The sequence below is a fragment of the Bufo gargarizans genome, chromosome 1 (genome assembly GCF_014858855.1).
Source record: "Bufo gargarizans isolate SCDJY-AF-19 chromosome 1, ASM1485885v1, whole genome shotgun sequence".
Taxonomy (NCBI): domain Eukaryota; kingdom Metazoa; phylum Chordata; class Amphibia; order Anura; family Bufonidae; genus Bufo; species Bufo gargarizans.
Genome location: NC_058080.1, coordinates 1,319,066 through 1,338,048, shown reverse-complemented (window position 1 = coordinate 1,338,048; position 18,983 = coordinate 1,319,066). Strand labels below are relative to the sequence as shown.

General features: G+C 43.3%; 1 protein-coding gene across 3 annotated transcripts in view; it reads right to left on the bottom strand.

The window, feature by feature from the left end:
* Window positions 1-18,983, bottom strand: part of GBE1 (1,4-alpha-glucan branching enzyme 1) — a 230,439-nt gene that overhangs the window by 180,712 nt on the left and 30,744 nt on the right. For all 3 annotated transcript variants that reach the window (XM_044294121.1, XM_044294112.1, XM_044294132.1), the window contains exon 3: window positions 6,660-6,829. In XM_044294121.1, the coding sequence (XP_044150056.1) occupies window positions 6,660-6,829 (170 nt within the window). The remainder of the gene's footprint in view (window positions 1-6,659; window positions 6,830-18,983) is intronic.

Sequence of the window (18,983 nt, the reverse complement as noted above, 5' to 3'; positions counted from 1 at the left end):
TAGACCAAATGAAGGGAGATATATAATGTTAAAAGGGAAGATAGAAGATACATCAGCACCTGTGTACATTCCTAAATGTATACGCCCCAAACACCAAGCAAATCTCGTGGCTGAAAAAAGTCTTGTAGATGGCTGGCTCTATCAGAGAGGGAATTACAATACTCGGTGGGGATTTCAACTTGGTAACAAACCCACTACTATGGAGGGCCCAGCTTTTAGACGTGTGGTGAACTATGCGCCCAGACGCCAAAGACTATACATTCTTTTCATCAGTCCATGGTTCCTACCAGCGCCTGAACTACCTCTTCATGGAGAACCAAGGAGAGCCTCTAATACAAAACAAACAAAAGACAGCCCAATAGGGCCCAATCGCTAGACAAACAATCGCTGGATGGTAACAAAAAGATGTAGCATAAAAAGGAACGTTCTCACTGTGTCGTATAGACAGGTAGGGCGTTATAGCCCCTGCCCCTCCAGTAGGGTGATTTAGGGTCTTTTTGCTCCCTATTCCTGTCCATGCTGAGGTCTACACGCTGGCACCGATCTGGTATGGTAACATATCAACACTGTCTACCTGATATTTGCAGCACGAAAGAGACTCTACCATCTATGTCTACAGCATTTATGGGCGAGAACGTTCCTTTTTATGCTACATCTTTTTTGTTACCATCCAGCGATTGTTTGTGTAGGCCCTATTGGGCTGTATTTTGTTTGTTTGTATTAGAGGCTTTCCTTGATAGCACTTAACATTTTATATGCATTTCCAAAATATATACGTTTTACCCCTTTGTCCCCTAGGGGATCAGTACATTGAACCATAACAAGTCCCTAGTTATTACTACCGGCCACTCTATATCCTATAAAAAACACTTAGCACAAAACTCCCCCTTCAATTGGTCCTCCCCTCATTTAACATATGTATGTGGGAAAATTAGCAATGACCCGACTCAATTATTCTCTTAAATTACATACCCCTTCTGGAACATATATCCGATACTCTTAAAAACCTAGATTATAAGGAAAAATATCCTTATGTCGTTGGTTTTACCTAAACTGACTTATCTATTACAAGTACTTCCCATTCCGGTCCAGACTTCTTACTTTATCTCCCTAAGGTCACTTTTTTGTTCATTTATTTGGAACAAAAAGAAGGCCCGCCTTTCATACAAGTCCCTCAGCCGTCCTAAGAAAACAGGCGGGATTGCTCTCCCAGACCCCAAACTTTATGGTAAAGCAGTTCTTCTCTCTAGGGTGGTGGACTGGTTGAGAGCCCCACCACATAAATCCTGGGTCTACATAGAACAGTTGTAGTCGAATCCACATTCAGGGCCCTATTACTAGGAAACAGATCCCTCATACCCCATCCCCTTAGCGCTACTCCATTAATAAAAGCTACTATAGCAGCCTGGAAATGACTACAGGACACACATTACTCCACACCCTCCCCGATCCTTGAAGTTAGGGATATACTTTATCTTGCCCCTAAAGCTCTTCTCGAAAGCCTGCCCAGGCAATCCGGCGATTCACCCATCTGGCTGCGAGATCTATTTCAGGAGAGTTGAGAAGCAAACTATCAATCCCTACATCACATAACAACTCTCTGTACTTTCTCTGTGCATACTTTTCACAACACATCACTCTGAGAGACTTACACCGACCTCAGGTTTAGTTTAAAAAAGTCTGATCAGCAATTCTCAAAACCCATCTAAACTTATATCACAATTATATAACAGACTGAGAACCCCAGCGACCAACATTACCCAGCATATTAAAAGAAGAAAAAGTTCCGGCACTGTGCTTTTCTTTAAGTACTTCCTCTTTATTCATGTAACAAATAATCGTGTGCAGATAAATCCATACAACAAGTGGTAGTATTACCCAGCATATATCAGATTATGGGAAAGGGACTTGAACTGCTCTTTCTCCAACACTGAGATAAACACTATCTTAATTTCCCTACACAAGTCGTCCAGATGTGTTAGACTCCAAGAGAATGGCTACAAAATCATCACGAGATGGTAAAAGACCCCAGATATCGTATGTTTGTACTCTGGGTCCGTGTACGACACATGCTGGAGGTGCTCAGGGGGAAGAGGTTCCTACCTGCATATTTGGCGGGAGTGTCCCATACTTCTCAAATTGTCGAACCAAATCTTTCGAATTTGTGGTGCAGCTTTTCGCCCGTCTCCTGAGCTTGCGCTCTTAAACCTTTACCCCTATAATCAACGGGCTACTAATTTGGGTTTAATCAAACACCTAATATGTGCAGCTAGATTTTTTGTCCCAAATACTGGCTCTCAGCCGAAGTCCCTTCATTAGAACAATGGTCGCTTAAAGTAGACCAGATCTTTAGATTTGAAGAAATTTCTTCTTGGGAATTGAGGACATATCAGAGCTTCACTAAACTTTAGCATGACTGCAAAATATACAGAGGGTTCAGAAACGGAGTCCGGTTCTCGGCTATTGGAAGGGATACACACTTAACTTATGTAATAGACTTCTAGGTGATAAACCAGATGTAGATTTCACTTTATTCCTACATCCTGGAGACCCCTGCAGCCAACCTGCTTCAGAACAGCCCCTAAACGTTTGGCTCATCCTTTGTTCCGATGATGTATTAGTTTCTTTCATAAGGAATATATCTTATATGTGACCTTGTTACAATGTTTTGATACTCTTATTTGGAGACTGTTTTCTCCTCAGTTGTATGTAAACTATTTTTGCTTAATAAAGAAAAATTTTAACAGAAAAAAATAAATATAATAATAATATTTGAGGTGTTCTATTTCAGACCGTCAATCTGATTGTGTGTCTCATTTAGCCCTGGCACAATCTGCCAAAAACAACCGTGTTAACAGTTCTATTGATACCTCACCATTCTTTTGTAATTATGTTTTTCATTTGCGCTGTTCTCTCTAGTCATCTATTTCTGATAATCCAGAGGTTGCTATCGCCACAAGAAAACTGTGCAGTCTGGGCGCAGGATTAACTGAACCTGAGAAAATACCCATGTACACAAAAAAAAAGGGGGGGACTGATCAAGAATACACAAAGTTCTGTTTTTGTTGCTGGGGACAAGGTATGGGTCTCTACAAAACCAATCTGCAACCGAAAGTACTGTATCACTCCTCGATTTATTGGTCTCTATGAAGTGTTTGAAGTCATTAATCCTGTCTCCTACCATCTTAGGTTGCCAGATTCATTTAAAATTCATAACGTCTTCCATAGGTCTTTGCTCAAAAGATAAGAGAAGTCACATATTCCTCCTCGTAGACCTCGCAATCCAGTTAAGGTTCAGGGAGAGTTAGAGTTAAAGTCTCCAAGATCTTAAGAGTCAAGAAGGGTGCGGTATGCAATGCAATACCTGTTCCATTGGAAAGGTTATGGTCTAGAGGAGAGGAAATGGGTCTCAGCTATCGCTATGCATGCCGACGAGTTAATTAAAAAAATTCATGAAACTCATCCTGATAAGCCTGCTCCTTTGCTTAAAGGGAACCTGTCACCAGTTTTATGGTGTCCTAACTAAGGGCAACATAAATAAGTGACTGATTTGCTTATCAAAATGCTGGGTCACTTTCTTTAATTGACCCAGTCAATCTGCCAACATCTTGTATTGAAAAGCTCCAGCTGATAATGATGAGTCATGAATATTCATGAGCTCCTGACTCTCCCCGCCCACCTGCTGCTGAATGACAGTTTGTTTCCATAGGAATCAGCAGCAGGTGGGCAGGGGAGTGGCTATAGCTCTGAATTAAATATACGCTGGACTCGATGACCTCACGCCGGACTCGAAACAGCTCATTAGCATGCGGCATCTTTGTGTGTATATTATGAGGTAACTATCTGTCACACCAGTAAGTGAATACATCTAAGGCACTTTTTAGTAGTTAATGATTGTATATAATTAGTTAGATTAAAATCAAATATCCACATGACAGGTTCCCTTTAAGGTTCCAGTGGCCACCCAAAGAAAGGTGGGTGCTGTCATGTACTTACCTGTCCGTGCTCCTGCGGCGAGTGGGACTGATCGGCCTATCAGGGAGCAGAGATGCCGAACCAATCAAGCTTGAAGCCGGTGTCATGTGCTTCCTGTCAGCGGGGTATTTAAACAGGTAACTGATGTCCACAGTTGCCTGTTGTTGGTTTTCTTGCTCACATGCTTTGTTGCTTACTCTCTGGATTCTGGATCTCTGACCTGCTACATGTTGACCTTGCCTTTGCTGACTTTGCCTTTCCTGATTTTGACCCTGAATGTGGTCTCTCCTTTGGTTCGGTGTCGTGACTCTCAGGTTTTGACCCAGTTTGTCCCACTACCCCTTTACCCAGATTAGGGCCTGTGCACTTAGTCATGCTAGGGACTGTCGCCTAGTTGGGGACCGCTTTTTAGGGTGGATTGTCCAGGTAGGTAGGGACAGTGGTATGGGTGGATTTTAGGCTTGCACTGTTCCCCACTTAACAAGACAAACAGTGAGCAAGAAAGCATTTCTTATCCTAGCCTGATAAAACACTAAATTCTGATAATCTGTTACTCATTTCATTATTTATCCCACTGGTACCATATTCTGTAACACATACTAGGAATTTTAATGACTATTACTATTTAACTAAGACCAAATTTGCAAATTAAAGACAATTAAACCCTGGAGGGTATTTCAAACACCTACTGCAAGGAAAACTTGTCTATTGTTTTACAGAACCTATTTTTGCCAGTCTACCAAACACAGTCGTGATTCAGAATAATGATGTTTTTCCTATTAGTATAATTTTCCTGACTTCATTGTCTAACAGATTAGTCTAAAACAATAATTGTACCGCACATTTTACTTTGATCATAACTCAGTTGAACCGTAATGTACCCTACTGTACACAAAGAAAAATACATTAAATATGGCTCATTTGCTTAATTAGTTTCAGAAATGATCCCAACATCTATGAGTATCATTGAAATTTCCCCATTGTGTTACTCATGGAAAGTTCAGTATAATAAATAAAATAAAAAAATAAGGCAAAATTAAAACAAAAAAGGCAAAAAGACCATGGTAATTTAAATCCATAGGGTTGGAACAAAGTGAACTGAAGAGAATGACAATATAATGTAACATTAGAAGAAGAAAAAACTATTCAAGAAGTGTAGCATCTTGAATTAAATTACTTTGTAAGGCTGCAATACATTTCTACACTGGAAAAAGGCTGATTTTTTTTTTTTTTTTTTTTTTATTAATCTAGTTCAATTTCTCGTTTTAACCCTTTCAGGAACAGGATTAAAGAGGTTTATCAAACTTTTTTTTTTTTTTTACTAACTGTAAAATAAATAAAATTATAAAAATGGTAAAAAGAGTGGCAGTAATACCCATTTTGCAACCCCCTGTCATTTTCATGCTAATGTTTCCCTGATCCCCTGCCGTCTCTGATTTATCAGGGCCCAATAAGGTCATGCTGAGACAGCACGGAACTGGTTTCGGTGTTTGGGCTCACGCACACATACTTATTTTCTTTCCTTGTCTGTTCTGTTATTTTTGTAGATCGTATGCGGAAACATTCACGTCAATAGGTCCCCCCAAAAAAAGTTACTCCGTGTGCATTCTGTTTCCGTATGTCCGTATTTCCGTTCCACAAAAAAAATAGAACATGTCCTATTATTGTCCGCATTACAGACAAGGATAGTGATGTTCTATTAGGGGCTAGCTGTTCTGCAAAATACAGAATGCACATGGATGTCATCCGTGCTTTTTGCGGACCGCAAAATACATACGGACGTGTGAATGAGCCCTTAAAAAGGAAAGTTTTACCTCTCCCGACATGCCTGTTTTAATAGCTTCATGCATTTCCCATGCAATAACAATTCCGGAACATCTATTCTTATGGCTCTAGGTTGTGCCATTCCTTTATTATTTCTACTAGAAATGAATTGCTTGCAGTCTGCAGTAAGGGTACAGAGGGGAGGTAACCAGTTGGGGGGGTATACCTGCACAGTCTGAAAATGGTAGCTCTTATTGTGCAAATAAAGTTTTAATATATGTAAATGAGCCTCTAGGAGCAACAGGGACGTTGGTATTACTTCTAGAGGCTCTGCTCTCTCTGCAACTGGCAGACTCTGCACTTTGATTGACAGGGCCAAGTGCTCACACCTGGACTTGACTTCTCCTAAAGTCTGGCACTGCACCATGCGCACCAGTCTCTGGCACAGGTGCATTACAGAAGAGGCTCACCAGCAACTCTCTTCTGTGCTGCAAGCAAATTTACACTGCCTGGCCCTGATTCTTGCAAGTGGCGTCGACATTCACAGCAGGAGAAGTAGGTTCATTTGTTTTAGGTCTGATCTGAGGCCTGATGGGCAATGGGGATCTGCTTTGGAGATCTTATCTAAGGTCTGAAGAGGATTGGGAATGTGATCTGAGGTCTAATGAAGACTGGGTGTCTGATAAAGATTGAGGGTCTGATTTTGGGGTCTTATGAAGATTTGTGGACTAATTAGAGTCTTATGAAAAATATTTTCTTCTTATCTTTCTCCTGTAAACCCTCGTTGCATCTTATGGTCTAGTGAGTCTTATGGAGCGAAAAATACGGTATACACCAAACAGACATTGACAAGAAAAGTAGTATAAATAAAATTGAGCCCAAGAGTGAATTATTTCATTTAACAATAGAGTTAAACTTACTGAAATCTCCAGTAAGGAACATTGCTTCTGCACCCGGGGCCCATTCTTTGCAATAAATCCCACCATCCGGATGGGTATGGATACCAAATGACTCATAACTTCTTGAGAACTTTTCAAGGCCACCTTCACATTCGTCAATTTTCTTTAACAGCTGAACAAACAAAGTATACCTTTAAAGAGAAATATGAAAATATTAATATGAAAATGTGTTGTACCAAGATTGATACTCATACCCTACCCAGGAAATGTTGTAAGTGTCTCAATACTGGGTTCCCACCAGTGGAACAACACCGTTCAGGATAACAGGGGTTCTGTGGCCCATATTTGAATGTAGTGACAGTCGCACATGTGATCTGCTGCTACTTTCAAATTATGGGACTGACAAAGATAGTGCAGCACTGTACACAGAATGTAATCACAGGCATTAGTTCCCTCTCACATTCCCATTAAAGTCAATTTTGGAGGAAGTTAATAAAAAGGTACATTTTATTAAAAAGAGAACCACGGGAGATGCCTTTAAAAAAAATTATATATATATATATATATATTAATTATATATTTATATATATATATTAATTATATATATATATATATATATATATATATTATATTATATATATTCTCTCAGTGGCATCTAGACAGTTAAGGGGCTCCCTGTAATCATCAGCCCCCTGCAAATGCGATTGTGGGGTGCCAACACGTTGCCATGGCGATCAGGGGTCTATAAAATAGCCCCGAGGCCTGCCCATTATGGTAGAAGCTAAAATATAGTGGGTAAAAAGAGGTGTGACGTCACTGGTCATTTGTATGGCAGGTAAAGTGGTTTGTTCACCCTGAATACTGCTATATGTTGGAATTAATTTTCAGAACGGGAGCTATTACATTTCATAGCACCTATAATCTGTGGGTACATGGACAGAAAGGAGGACCTGGGAGAATAGGAGACCTAGGGGGCCCAGAGAGAGAAAGGGGGACTTGGGGGAGGGGCATACAAAGAGAATAGAAGGGGGAACCTCCTTTTCCTCACTACATTCTAGCCTGCCCTAGATGGAATATGCTACATTACTAACTCCAGAGAGAAGACCTTTTTTTACCTACTCTACTCTGGTCTCAGTGTGTATGTCTATTAGACTGTGCCACACGCTCAGTCTAATAGACAGCCTGTGACTGTTACAGTGATGGGTTACAATGTATTGGTATACACTTGAAAAACACTATTCACACCATACAAAACAAACCTTCATATTGATATATCAGCCAGGAAAAAATATGAGAGAGATGCTAGTGCATAGTCACTATATCAACCTCATAATTTTTTTTATAAAAACAACCTGGTTAAACCATAAAGGATCATATCCATGTGGAGACTGCACTTTCTGTGATCGAATAACTATTACAAAAACGTTTGAAAATCCAGTCGATGGGAGAAACTACGAAATAAGAGATTACATTAACTGTAAAACAAAAGGAGTAGTGTATATTATCAAATGTGACTGTCCCAGACTGTACGTAGGGAAAACTACTCAAGAACTAAGAAGACAGATCTCGAGACACTTGAGCAGTATCAATACAGGAGAAGATACAAGCCTAGCCAGACATATGAGAGAAAAACATAAAATAAATAATACCAACTTAAAATTCTGGGGAGTGACTAAAATAAAATCAGGTCCACGTAAAGGAGATATTGACAGAAGGCTCCAGCAAGAGGAGACAAAATGGATCTACCGTTTAAACAGTCTATCCCCAAGTGGCCTAAATGAAGGTTTCACCTATTCGTCCTTCCTGTAGCCTGACCCCTTCTAAGAGCGAAAATGAAAATAAAAACAATTTAATAAACTAGAAAGAGAGAATTTATTATAATGATATAAAAATCAAGCGTAAACAGAGAAATTGTTTGGCAAAAACAATATAAACATGGTGGCCTAAAAGTAATAAATAGGCTAATCAATTCAACTAAAGAACACAATGATATAGGACAACTCAATAATACATGCACGATCTTTAGTCCTACTCTATCAGTGAGACAAAGCCCCTAAAGAATACATCTAAATATAGATCACTATAATCTTATAGTGATGAAAACTAAGTCCCCTGACACGCGCGCCAACTAGAGTAGTAGCACGAACAACTAAGTCTCAACGATAGTGACTTGCTAGTGAGATATATTAAGCTCCATCAAAACGAGACTAAGTCCAGTGACATGCGCTTTGGTACGAATGTTAGCACTAGCAACTAAGTATCAACGCATGCACGGTTTGCGGTGAAGACATGGAAGTGAAGAATTCTAATTTCCATGACATGCGCAATGACACGGACAGTGACAGAGGAGTCTAAGTCTCTGTAGCATGCGTGGCACTCATGGATTACATGCATCGATCGGAACCAACCAGAAGAGTCAGGTTAGGGGTGGGTGATATGGCCTAAAATCTATATTGTGATATAATTTTAAGCATGTGCGATATATATCGCGATATATTGTTTTCTATATTTGGGGGGGGGGGGGTAAAACCTTTTTTTTTACTTTTTATTTAATAACTATTAGCCCCTTAAGGGCTAGAACCCTTGTCATATTCACCCTAATAGAGCTCTACACTCTCCCTGCTGCCCTGTGCTTTGTGCACACAACAGCAGGGAGCTGACCATGGCAGCCAGTCTCTCATGTGCCCCCCAGCCTCTGATCAGCCCCCCAACCTCTCCCTCTTATCAGCCCCCTCTGGTAACTCAAACCCCCCCCCCCAGTATTAATCATTGGTGTCAGTGGCCACAGGGTCCCCCCCCCCCATCATTGGTGGCAGGGGGCAGTGCGCCCCCCCTCCCTCCCTAGTATTGTTCATTGGTGGCAGGGCCCCCCTCACCCCCCCCCCCCCCATCATTGGTGGCAGCAGCAGTTCCGATCGGAGTCCCAGCAGTGTAATGCTGGGGCTCCGATCGGTTACCTTTGCTGCCAAGACGCTTGTCACGGATGGTGTACAGGAAACAAGACAAAGCAACATGCATATATGACTCACTGGATCCAAAGCTAAGGAACCAAAAGGGGGACCCCTGCACAAGACCTGAGACTTTCCCTGGCTGCTCAGCCTATGCAAAGATCCCAGAGGTGGATGGTTGCATATCCACGTACCTCGACTATATAACCCCTGTACACCCTACAATAGTGAGGGGACACGACCACCGGCTCCCTACACCAGACACGGAGGGAGTCAGGGTCACCTGGGATCCAGCAAACAGAAAATAACAGATAAATGTTCAGCACTTAACTTTGTAGCAGACTGGAAAACAGGATCAGCATGCACACACACTCCAGGAAGTAGTATAAGCCGCCCAGTAATGCATTATGGGGAGGAATTTAAAGGGAAGCAATCAGTCCAACTACATGACAGCTGAGAGAGGCTAACGAGATGAGGAACTGAACATCACAACAAAGAAAACTCAAGGAGGAGGTTCTGAAAGGCTTCTGTCAGAGCTTCTCAGCTGTCTGGTTGTGACAACGCTACTGAAGTCCTGGCTGCCCCATGGTATGTCAGTGAGTGAGCAGCATTATACTCACGGGCACCGTGGCTGCCGGACGCGCCTTCTTCTGTCTGTGCGGCGCCCAGCGGCCACGGCGCACGTGAGCTATAAGCATTAGCAATGCGCCGCACAGACAGAAGGAGTGCCCGGCGGTCACGGCGCACGCGAGTATAATGCTGCTCACTGACATACCATGGCAGCCACGACAAATTTATATCGCATATCGCCTATACCGCCCACCCCCAAGTCAGGTCGAACAGCTGATGACAACAGAGGGCAAGGCTAGTAATCGCTACCAATTGTATTAAAAGTTCACTGATGAGTATACCCCTATTGGCTAAGATAATAACATGATTTAATGACGATATGTAAACAGAGATGATAAATTGAGCCGAACAGAGAGCACGCTCACACTCTGCCCTAACACCTGAAGATGCCGGTACTCGGCGAAACATGTCGGGGGGCAGCGTGGCTCATATGTTTTAATTCAGCATAGCCTCTAGCAAAGCAATAGCATGATGACTCCACAACTAGTAAAAGATACATTGTACCTACAAACTATACTGGCAGCGCACAGCCAGTAATGGTAACAATGTCACAGTCCTAGCTAGAATATTAGCGCAGGAACTGAAACGCAGGCTGAGACGAGCTGGCAAATTTTAAAAGCACTCTTTGGAAATATATTAGAATAAATAAATAAAAGCTATGTTTTATTAATAAGCAGGTGCAGGATTAAGAGGTGTAATTTAGTCCATGGGACATTAGTAGGTTTGATTTATTGAGTAAAACACCGCATCCTGACACCTTAAGGGAAAACTAAGTAGTTATTAAGAATAAGGAAAAGAAGAAAGAGCAGGTGGCGCTATACAGATACAGTTTATTTTATAACTCACTGGCTATACTAAATCTTAATTTCATGCAATTACTAAAGTATTCAGAGCCAGGTGCTGGTTTGAAAAATGTAGACTAAATTGTGAGACAATGTAGTCACAATGTAGTCAAAATGCTCAGCCCTAGCCCCTAGTGTCACCAATGAATCACGTGACACAGTGACATGATGCATGGGTTACATGTCACCACTGCGGCCAGTCACTGGCTGCAGCAGGCATATGACCTGTGTCAGACAAGATGTTGACGTGTGGAGACCAGAGACATGCGGTTCCCAAAGGGGGAATGATGGAGTAGGAACCCAACAGTGTGGATTAGGCAAGTAGGAATACCACTGTGGGGCCTACAGAAAAGTTAACAACTAGGGATGAGCAAACTTGTGTTTTTAAGTTCGGCGTATAAGGTTCAGGTTATCCAAGAATTCCGTTATGGATTCCGCTACCAAGGACGATAACTTATGAAATTCCTAGATAACCCGAACCTTGTATGCCGAACTTGAAAACACAAGTTTGCTCATCCCTAGTAACAACCTCTTCAATGTTTAGGTATGTGGGTGAGAACGCATCCATGCACTTGACTTGAACCAAGCACTACAGGGCTGTAAAATGCTGCCTGGACAAAAACAGGAGCAACCAGCATAAGCACCATCACACTTTTATGACGTTTTCCATTCAATATAGTGTTCGTACTAAAAGTAAGTCTGATTAATATGGGCATGGTTCGACTACAGATAGGCATCCTCTAGCTGTCAGAGAGAATCCCTAGCAACAAGTCTGTCAAACACAACCAGGCAGTCCAGATCAATGTTGTCAGTGTGCTAGAAGAAGACATTAAAGGGAACCTGTCATCAACTTTATGCTGACTGTGCTGAGGGCAGTATTAAGTAGAGACAGAAATGCTGATGTCAGCGGTGTGTCACACATCAGCTAAAAGTAAATGGTTGCTGAGAACCAGCATCATAATTACTACAGCCCCAGGCCTTGAAAAGAGTCACATCTACTTGAAAAGAGTCCTGGTTATTCCTAATCTCCTGCTCTCCCCGCCCATCTGCTGATGATTGGCAGCTCTCTCCTAGATAGAAAGGGGGAAAACTCGGTAAGAGACTGTCAGTCATCAGCAGGTGGGCGAGGAGAGCAGGAAGTCATGAATAGCCAGGACTCTTCTCTGGTAGATTTGACCCTTTTCAAGGCCTGGGCTGCAAGGATTATGATGCTGGTTCTTGGCAACTACTTACTTTTAGCCGATGTGTGACACACAGCTGAAATCAGCATTTCTGTCAGTACTTTATACTGCCATCAGTACGGTCAGCACAAAGTTGATGACAGGTTCCCTTTAAATAAAGTACACTGACAGCAGCCACAAGCTTGCCTGCTACATGTCAACCTGCATTATTAATAAGATTATTCTTAAAATAAATTTAGCCAAATCAAGCTCTTTAAAAGTAACTAAATTTACAAAAACTTTTGATAGGTCATCCTGACATTTTCTCAATTGGAGTCAGAATGTGGAGACCCCAGCCGACTGCTAAAACGAGACTTTTGAAGAGCTCACTGCTAAGATGGACCTGAAGACAGCATCAATAGAAAATCTATGAGGTTACTATAACAGAAGTTTCTGTAAAGGGTACGGTAGTTACTCCCTAACCATTTAACCTGTAATTTGCATGCTAAACATCGCCTTGTTCACAACCAGGATCTTGTTCAGTAGAAAATTTCAGCTATTTAATTCATCCCTTTTAGGTAACTTGGCACAGAATCAACCAGGACATTCATGTGGGTGAAAATCAATCTGTACAAAATTACTTGTTCTCATGGTTTCTAATTTGGTTTTGCAATTTTAGCAATAAGAGTTTTGCAATCAGCACAATCGATTTACAAGCAGAACAACTTACAACGAGGTGATACACTTGCATCCTCTATAACCATCAAATCTTCAAAGCCAGAAAATTGCCTTTATGGGAAAAGTCTGTTCTTTCAGAAATCTCACTGTAAACAAATTTGCTACCATATGACAAAAACTCATTGCCGTTTGCCCTGTCTGGCAGACAAAGGGAGAAAAGATTTAGGATCAATAAAATAAAATAAAGTTTTATCCAACTTTTTTCATACTGTACAGCAAGAGAGTCTCTCCTGTCCAAGGACTGTGCAGGTTGTAAGTAAATGTCCCCGTCTCATACGTAGCACACTTCGTACTTTCAGGATTTTCACTAAAGCCATATTCACACTTAGGGCTCATGCACACGACTGTATGTATTTTGCGGTCTGCAAAAACGGATGACGTCCGTGTGCATTCCGTGTTTTGCAGAAAGGAACAGCTGGCCCCCAATAGAACAGTACTATCCTTGTCCGTAATGCGGACAATAATAGGACATTTTTTTGAGGAATGGACAAATGGACATATGGAAACGGAATGCACATGGAATAACTTCAGTTTTTTTTTCTGTGTGGAACCATTGAAATGAATGGTTTCACATACGCTCCGCAAAAAAACGGACGCGGAAAGAAAATATGTTTGTGTCCATGAGCTCTTACAGGGTAACCTAGATATTTTCCAGAGTTTAGCCGGAGGAAATTTATGCATGGATGCAAACATCTGCAAAATTTGTGCTGGACTCTACCCAGACATTTCCTCCCCAATGACACTGTACTAAATTTGGGTTTTGTTAGAGTGAGCACATGTGTGAACACAGCAGTGAATGTTCTACAAAATCACAATGGGCTTTTTGAAGTACCAGCCCCATGCCTAGGCACCCAGAACATGTCCTCTCTAGTGAGAACATGGCAGACATGTAGCCATCGGCCTGAAGATGTTCCATGTGTGAAAAAAATTGAATTGAATGCTAAGTTATATGTACCTCATGGTGTCTTAAAGAGGTTATCTTGTAATTTATAGGATAGGTCATCAATATCAACACCGGAGACCCCTGCCAATCAGCTGTCAGAAGTGGCCAATGCTCCGTGAGTGTCGCAGCCTCTTTGTAGGCCATGTGACGTCACATCGGTGACATGACCTAGTTGCAGCTCAGCCCATAAAAGTGAATGGGACTGAGCTGCAATACCAAGCACAGCCAAAATACAATGTATGGCGCTGTCTTGGAGAGATGCTGGGAGCCGGCTGTGCTGGGAAGAGCTCCAGTGAGCGCGGCAGCCCAATAAAACAGCTGATCAGTGGGGCTGCCGGGACTCAGATCCCCGTCGATCTGATAATGATGATGTATCCTAACGACACGTCATCATTATCATTTCTAGGATAACCCGTTTAAAAAGACATGGTCTGCTACAGTTACCTAGATCAGATAAGGAAGGTGGGGCAGTCAAAGGAGAGGCCAAAAATAAATTTAAAAAAATTGTTTCAAAAATCCTGAAAGTTTTCGGCTTTATCCACATCCTCTTCGCTGCCTCCGTTTCACAGTAAGGAAGATGTCACTTTAGGCCAGTGTTTCCCAACCAGTGTGCCTCCAGCTGTTTCAAAACTACAACTCACAGCATGCCTTGACAGCCTTTGGCTGTGCGGGCATGCTGGGAGTTGTAGTTTTGCAACAGCTGGAGGCACACTGGTTGGGAAACACTGCTTTAGGCCATGGATGCTCAACTTGCGGCCCTCCAGCTGTTGTAAAACTACAACTCCCACCATGCCCTTCTGTAGGCTGATAGCTGTAGGCTGTCCAGAAATGATGGGAGTTGTAGTTTTGCAACAGCTGGAGGGCCGCAGATTGAGCATGCCTGCTTTAGGCTAGGTTCACATCTGTACTATGGGCTTTGTTGGCAGTTGTAGCAGGCAGTATTATTATTAGTATAACCATGAAAATCTCAACTGAATCAAGATGGAATCAATTAAAACGGTCTGTCCAGGATTTTGATACTGATAGGCCATCAATATCTTATCAGCGGGATTCGGATATCTGCACCTGTCGATCAGCTGTCCAGAAGTAGCTCAGACACCAAAAGACGGCAGGTCCCATCCATTGTGCAGTGGATGGTGCAGGTTACTCAGTGCTCCAGACAAAAAAAAAAATAGCTGGTAGCCATTGGCTCCTGAACTGAAAAATTTAGGAGCCAAATCAAAGTTTTTGTCGCCAAATCGAAACCGAATCAAAATTTTGGTATCGTGACAACGCTACTCCGATCAGATCGGCATAGGGTTGTTTTGATACCAAAATTTTGATTCGCTTTCATCACCATAAAAAAGTATTGCGATACTCAATACCGCGCAAATAAAAACACCAAAAAAAGCTGCGTGCATTTCGCATTTTATGAAATGGTCAGCCCATAATAGAGCAGTCCTATCCTATTTTTTGAGGTGACAAGGTGACAAAAAAATGGTGAATGCTCACCGCATAGGAGATATTTTTTAATAATTTTATAGTTTGGACAGCGCTATGTAATATGTTTATTTATTCTTTATATATTTTATATGTAAAATTGGGAATGGGGGGATTTAAACTTAATATTTGAGGGTACTTTCACACTAGTGTTTTTCTTTTCCGGCATAGAGTTCCGTCCTAGGGGCTCAATATCGGAAAAGAACTGATCAGGCATATCCCCATGCATTCTGAATGGAGAGCGATCCGCTCAGGATGCATCAGGATGTCTTCAGTTCAGTCATTTTGACTGATCAGGCAAAAGATAAAACTGCAGCATGCTACGGTTTTATATCCAGCAAAAAAAAAATGAAGATTTGCCTGAATGCCGGATCCAGCATTTTTTCCCATAGGAATGTATTAGTGCCGGATCTGGCATTCAAAATACCGGAATGCACCCGCACTAAATCCGGACCCATTCACTTCTATGGGGCTGTGCACATGAGGGGTGATTTTCACACATCACTTGTGCGTTGCGTGAAAATCGCAGCATGCTCTATGTTGTGTGTTTTTCACGCAATGCAGGCCCCATAGAAGCTAATGGGGCTGCGTGAAAATCGCAAGCATCCGCAAGCAAGTGCAGATGTGGTGCGATTTTCACTCATGGTTGCTAGGATGAAAGTCTATTCCCTGTATTATTTTCCCTTATAACATGGTTCTAAGGGAAAATAATAGCATTCTTTAATACAGAATGCATAGTAGAAGGTCAATATAATTAACATTGGTGGCGCAGTGTGCCCCCACCATCACCCCAGTATGATAAACATTGGTGGCGCAGTGTGCTCCCCCATCACCCCAGTATGATAAACATTGGTGGCGCAGTGTGCTCCCCCATCACCCCAGTATGATAAACATTGGTGGCGCAGTGTGCTCCCCCAATATAATAAACATTGGTGGCGTAGTGCACCCCCCCAACACCCCAGTTTGATAAACATTGGTGGCGCAGTGCACCCCCCCAAAATAAGAAACATTGGTGGCGCAGTGCGCTCCCCCCCCCCCCAAACCCCAGTATAATAAACATTGGGGGGGCGCAGTGTGCCCCCCCTCAATATAATAAACATTGGTGGCGCAGTGTGCACCCCCAACACCCCAGTATAATAAACATTGGTGGTGCAGTGTGCCCCCCCCCCCCCTCAATATAATAAACATTGGTGGCGCAGTGCGCCCCCCCTCAATATAATGAACATTGGTGGCGCAGTGGGCAGTGCCAATGAGGGTTAAAAAATAAAAATTAACTCACCTCCTCCAATTGATCGTCTCCTGTTCTTTCTTCAGGACCTGTCAAAGGACCTGTGGTGACATCACTGTGCTCATCACATGATACATCACATGATTCATCACCATGGTAATGGACCATGTGATGAGCCTAGTGACATCACCACAGGTCCTGAAGAAGCAACAGGAGACCGGCAGCTACGCGATCAACTGGAGGAGGTGAATTAGTTTTTATTAATGATTTTTTTAACCCTCATTGGCACTTCCCACTGTGCCACCAATGTTTCTTATACTGGGGTGTTGGGGGGGGGGGGGGGCACACTGTGCCACCAATGTTTCTTATACTGGGGTGTTGGGGGGGGCACACTGTGCCACCAATGTTTCCTATACTGGGGGGGGGCACACTGTGCCACCAATGTTTCCTATACTGGGGGGGGGGGGCACACTGTACAGGGAGTCTAAGAAAGAATCGAATGAGTCACAAGTCGGATCTTTAGTTCTTTTCACCTGTGACTCATTCGATTCTTTCTCCCTGTACTTGTCAGTGACTCAGAGCTGCTAGTGCTCGCCTTGCCTTGCCTCAGCTCTGATTGGTTGGTGGGCGGGGAGGGGCGGGGCTGGCAGAATCAGCTTCCACTCTAGGATCAGATTACACTCCTCCCAGCCCCTCCCCTCCCTGCTGCCAGCGTCTCCGCTGTTGTCTGTGTGCTGTGACTGAGCTGAGACTGAGGAGAACATCGGCGGCGGCGGGGCAGAGAACTATCAGCTCCTGTGCCCGCCGCTGTTCTACTGCAGAGCTGCCGCGGAGGGTCTAGTCGCAAATGGCGACAAGACTAAAAAGTCTTGTCGCCATTAGTGAATTCTAAGTCGCATTGGCGACCATTTTGGTCGCCATCTGGAGCCCTGTTACTGCAGCTTCGCCAGGCTATAGCTACTAGAGAGGGGTCGTTGATCCAGGGAGTTATTCCAATTGCCTGATTGGAGTTGGGAAGGAATTTTTTATTCCCCTAAAGTGGGGAATATTGGCTTGCACCTCACAGTTTATTTTTTTTTGCCTTCCTCTGGATCAACTTGCAGGATAACAGGCCGAATGGATACAGCTTTTAGTTGCAGTGCCCAGAGGCGTATCTATCATGAGGCAAACAAGGCACTTGCCAATGGGGCGGCAAAATGCCGGCGCCGCATAGTGAAGCAGGGACCCTCCTCCCGAGTCCTCCTGACTTCATCCCGACCTCAGGAGTTCCGGAATTTTCAACTACTGCGCCTGCACCGAGCAGTCTTTTTCGCGCATGCGCAGTGGGCCGGAATATTCACAACACAAGCAGCAGCCACGGGAAAAGTCTCTACATACCTCCCTCCTCACACAGTCACAGAACAGAGTTGGCCACTTCGCTTGACTCCTGGCTTGCCCTGCAAGGAATGTCCAGGTCCAGTCCAGGCAGAGGAACAGGAGTGAGTGAGACAAGAGTTAAAAAGCAAACAGTGCACTGTGAGAGTGAGACTCATAAATAAAGGTGGTATGTCAGACTGTCTATGGTGGCCCTGGCCTCTCCTTGAGGCTTCCCCATACAGACTGTATGGGGCAGCCTCAAGGAGAGGCCAGGGCCACCATAGACAGTCTGACACACATACCACCTTTATTCATGACATAGTGCAGAGTGCACTATTTGCTTGTGGCATCCCCCATACAGTTTAGTGTCTCCTTGTGGCTGCCCCGGCCCCCGCCCCCCATACAGTATAATGTCTCCTTATGTCTGCCCACATACAGTATGTATAAGGTCTCCTTGTGGCTGCCCCCATACAGTATAACGTCTCGTTGAGGCTGCCCCATACAGTATAACGTCTCGTTGAGGCTGCCCCATACAGTATAACGTCTTGTTGAGGCTGCCCCCATACAGTATAACGTCTCCTAGAGGCTGCCCCCATACAGTATAACGTCTCCTTGAGGCTGCCCCCATACAGTATAACGTCTCCTTGAGGCTGCCCCATACAGTATAACGTCTCCTTGAGGCTGCCCCATACAGTATAACATCTCCTTGAGGCTGCCCCATACAGTATAACATCTCCTTGAGGCTGCCCCATACAGTATAACATCTCCTTGAGGCTGCCCCATACAGTATAACATCTCCTTGAGGCTGCCCCATACAGTATAACGTCCCCTTGTGGTTTTTTTCTTTTAAACGGGTATTTATCGCGATATATATCGTTATCGCGATAAACTTCTTAATATTGTTATGCAAAACGGGAAAGGGTGGAGCCTAAAGAGGAAGGGGTGGGGTTTACAGAGGAAGGGGTGGGGTCGTGACAGGAAGGGGTGGGTCAAATTTATATTAGGGGGTGCCCGAGTTTAG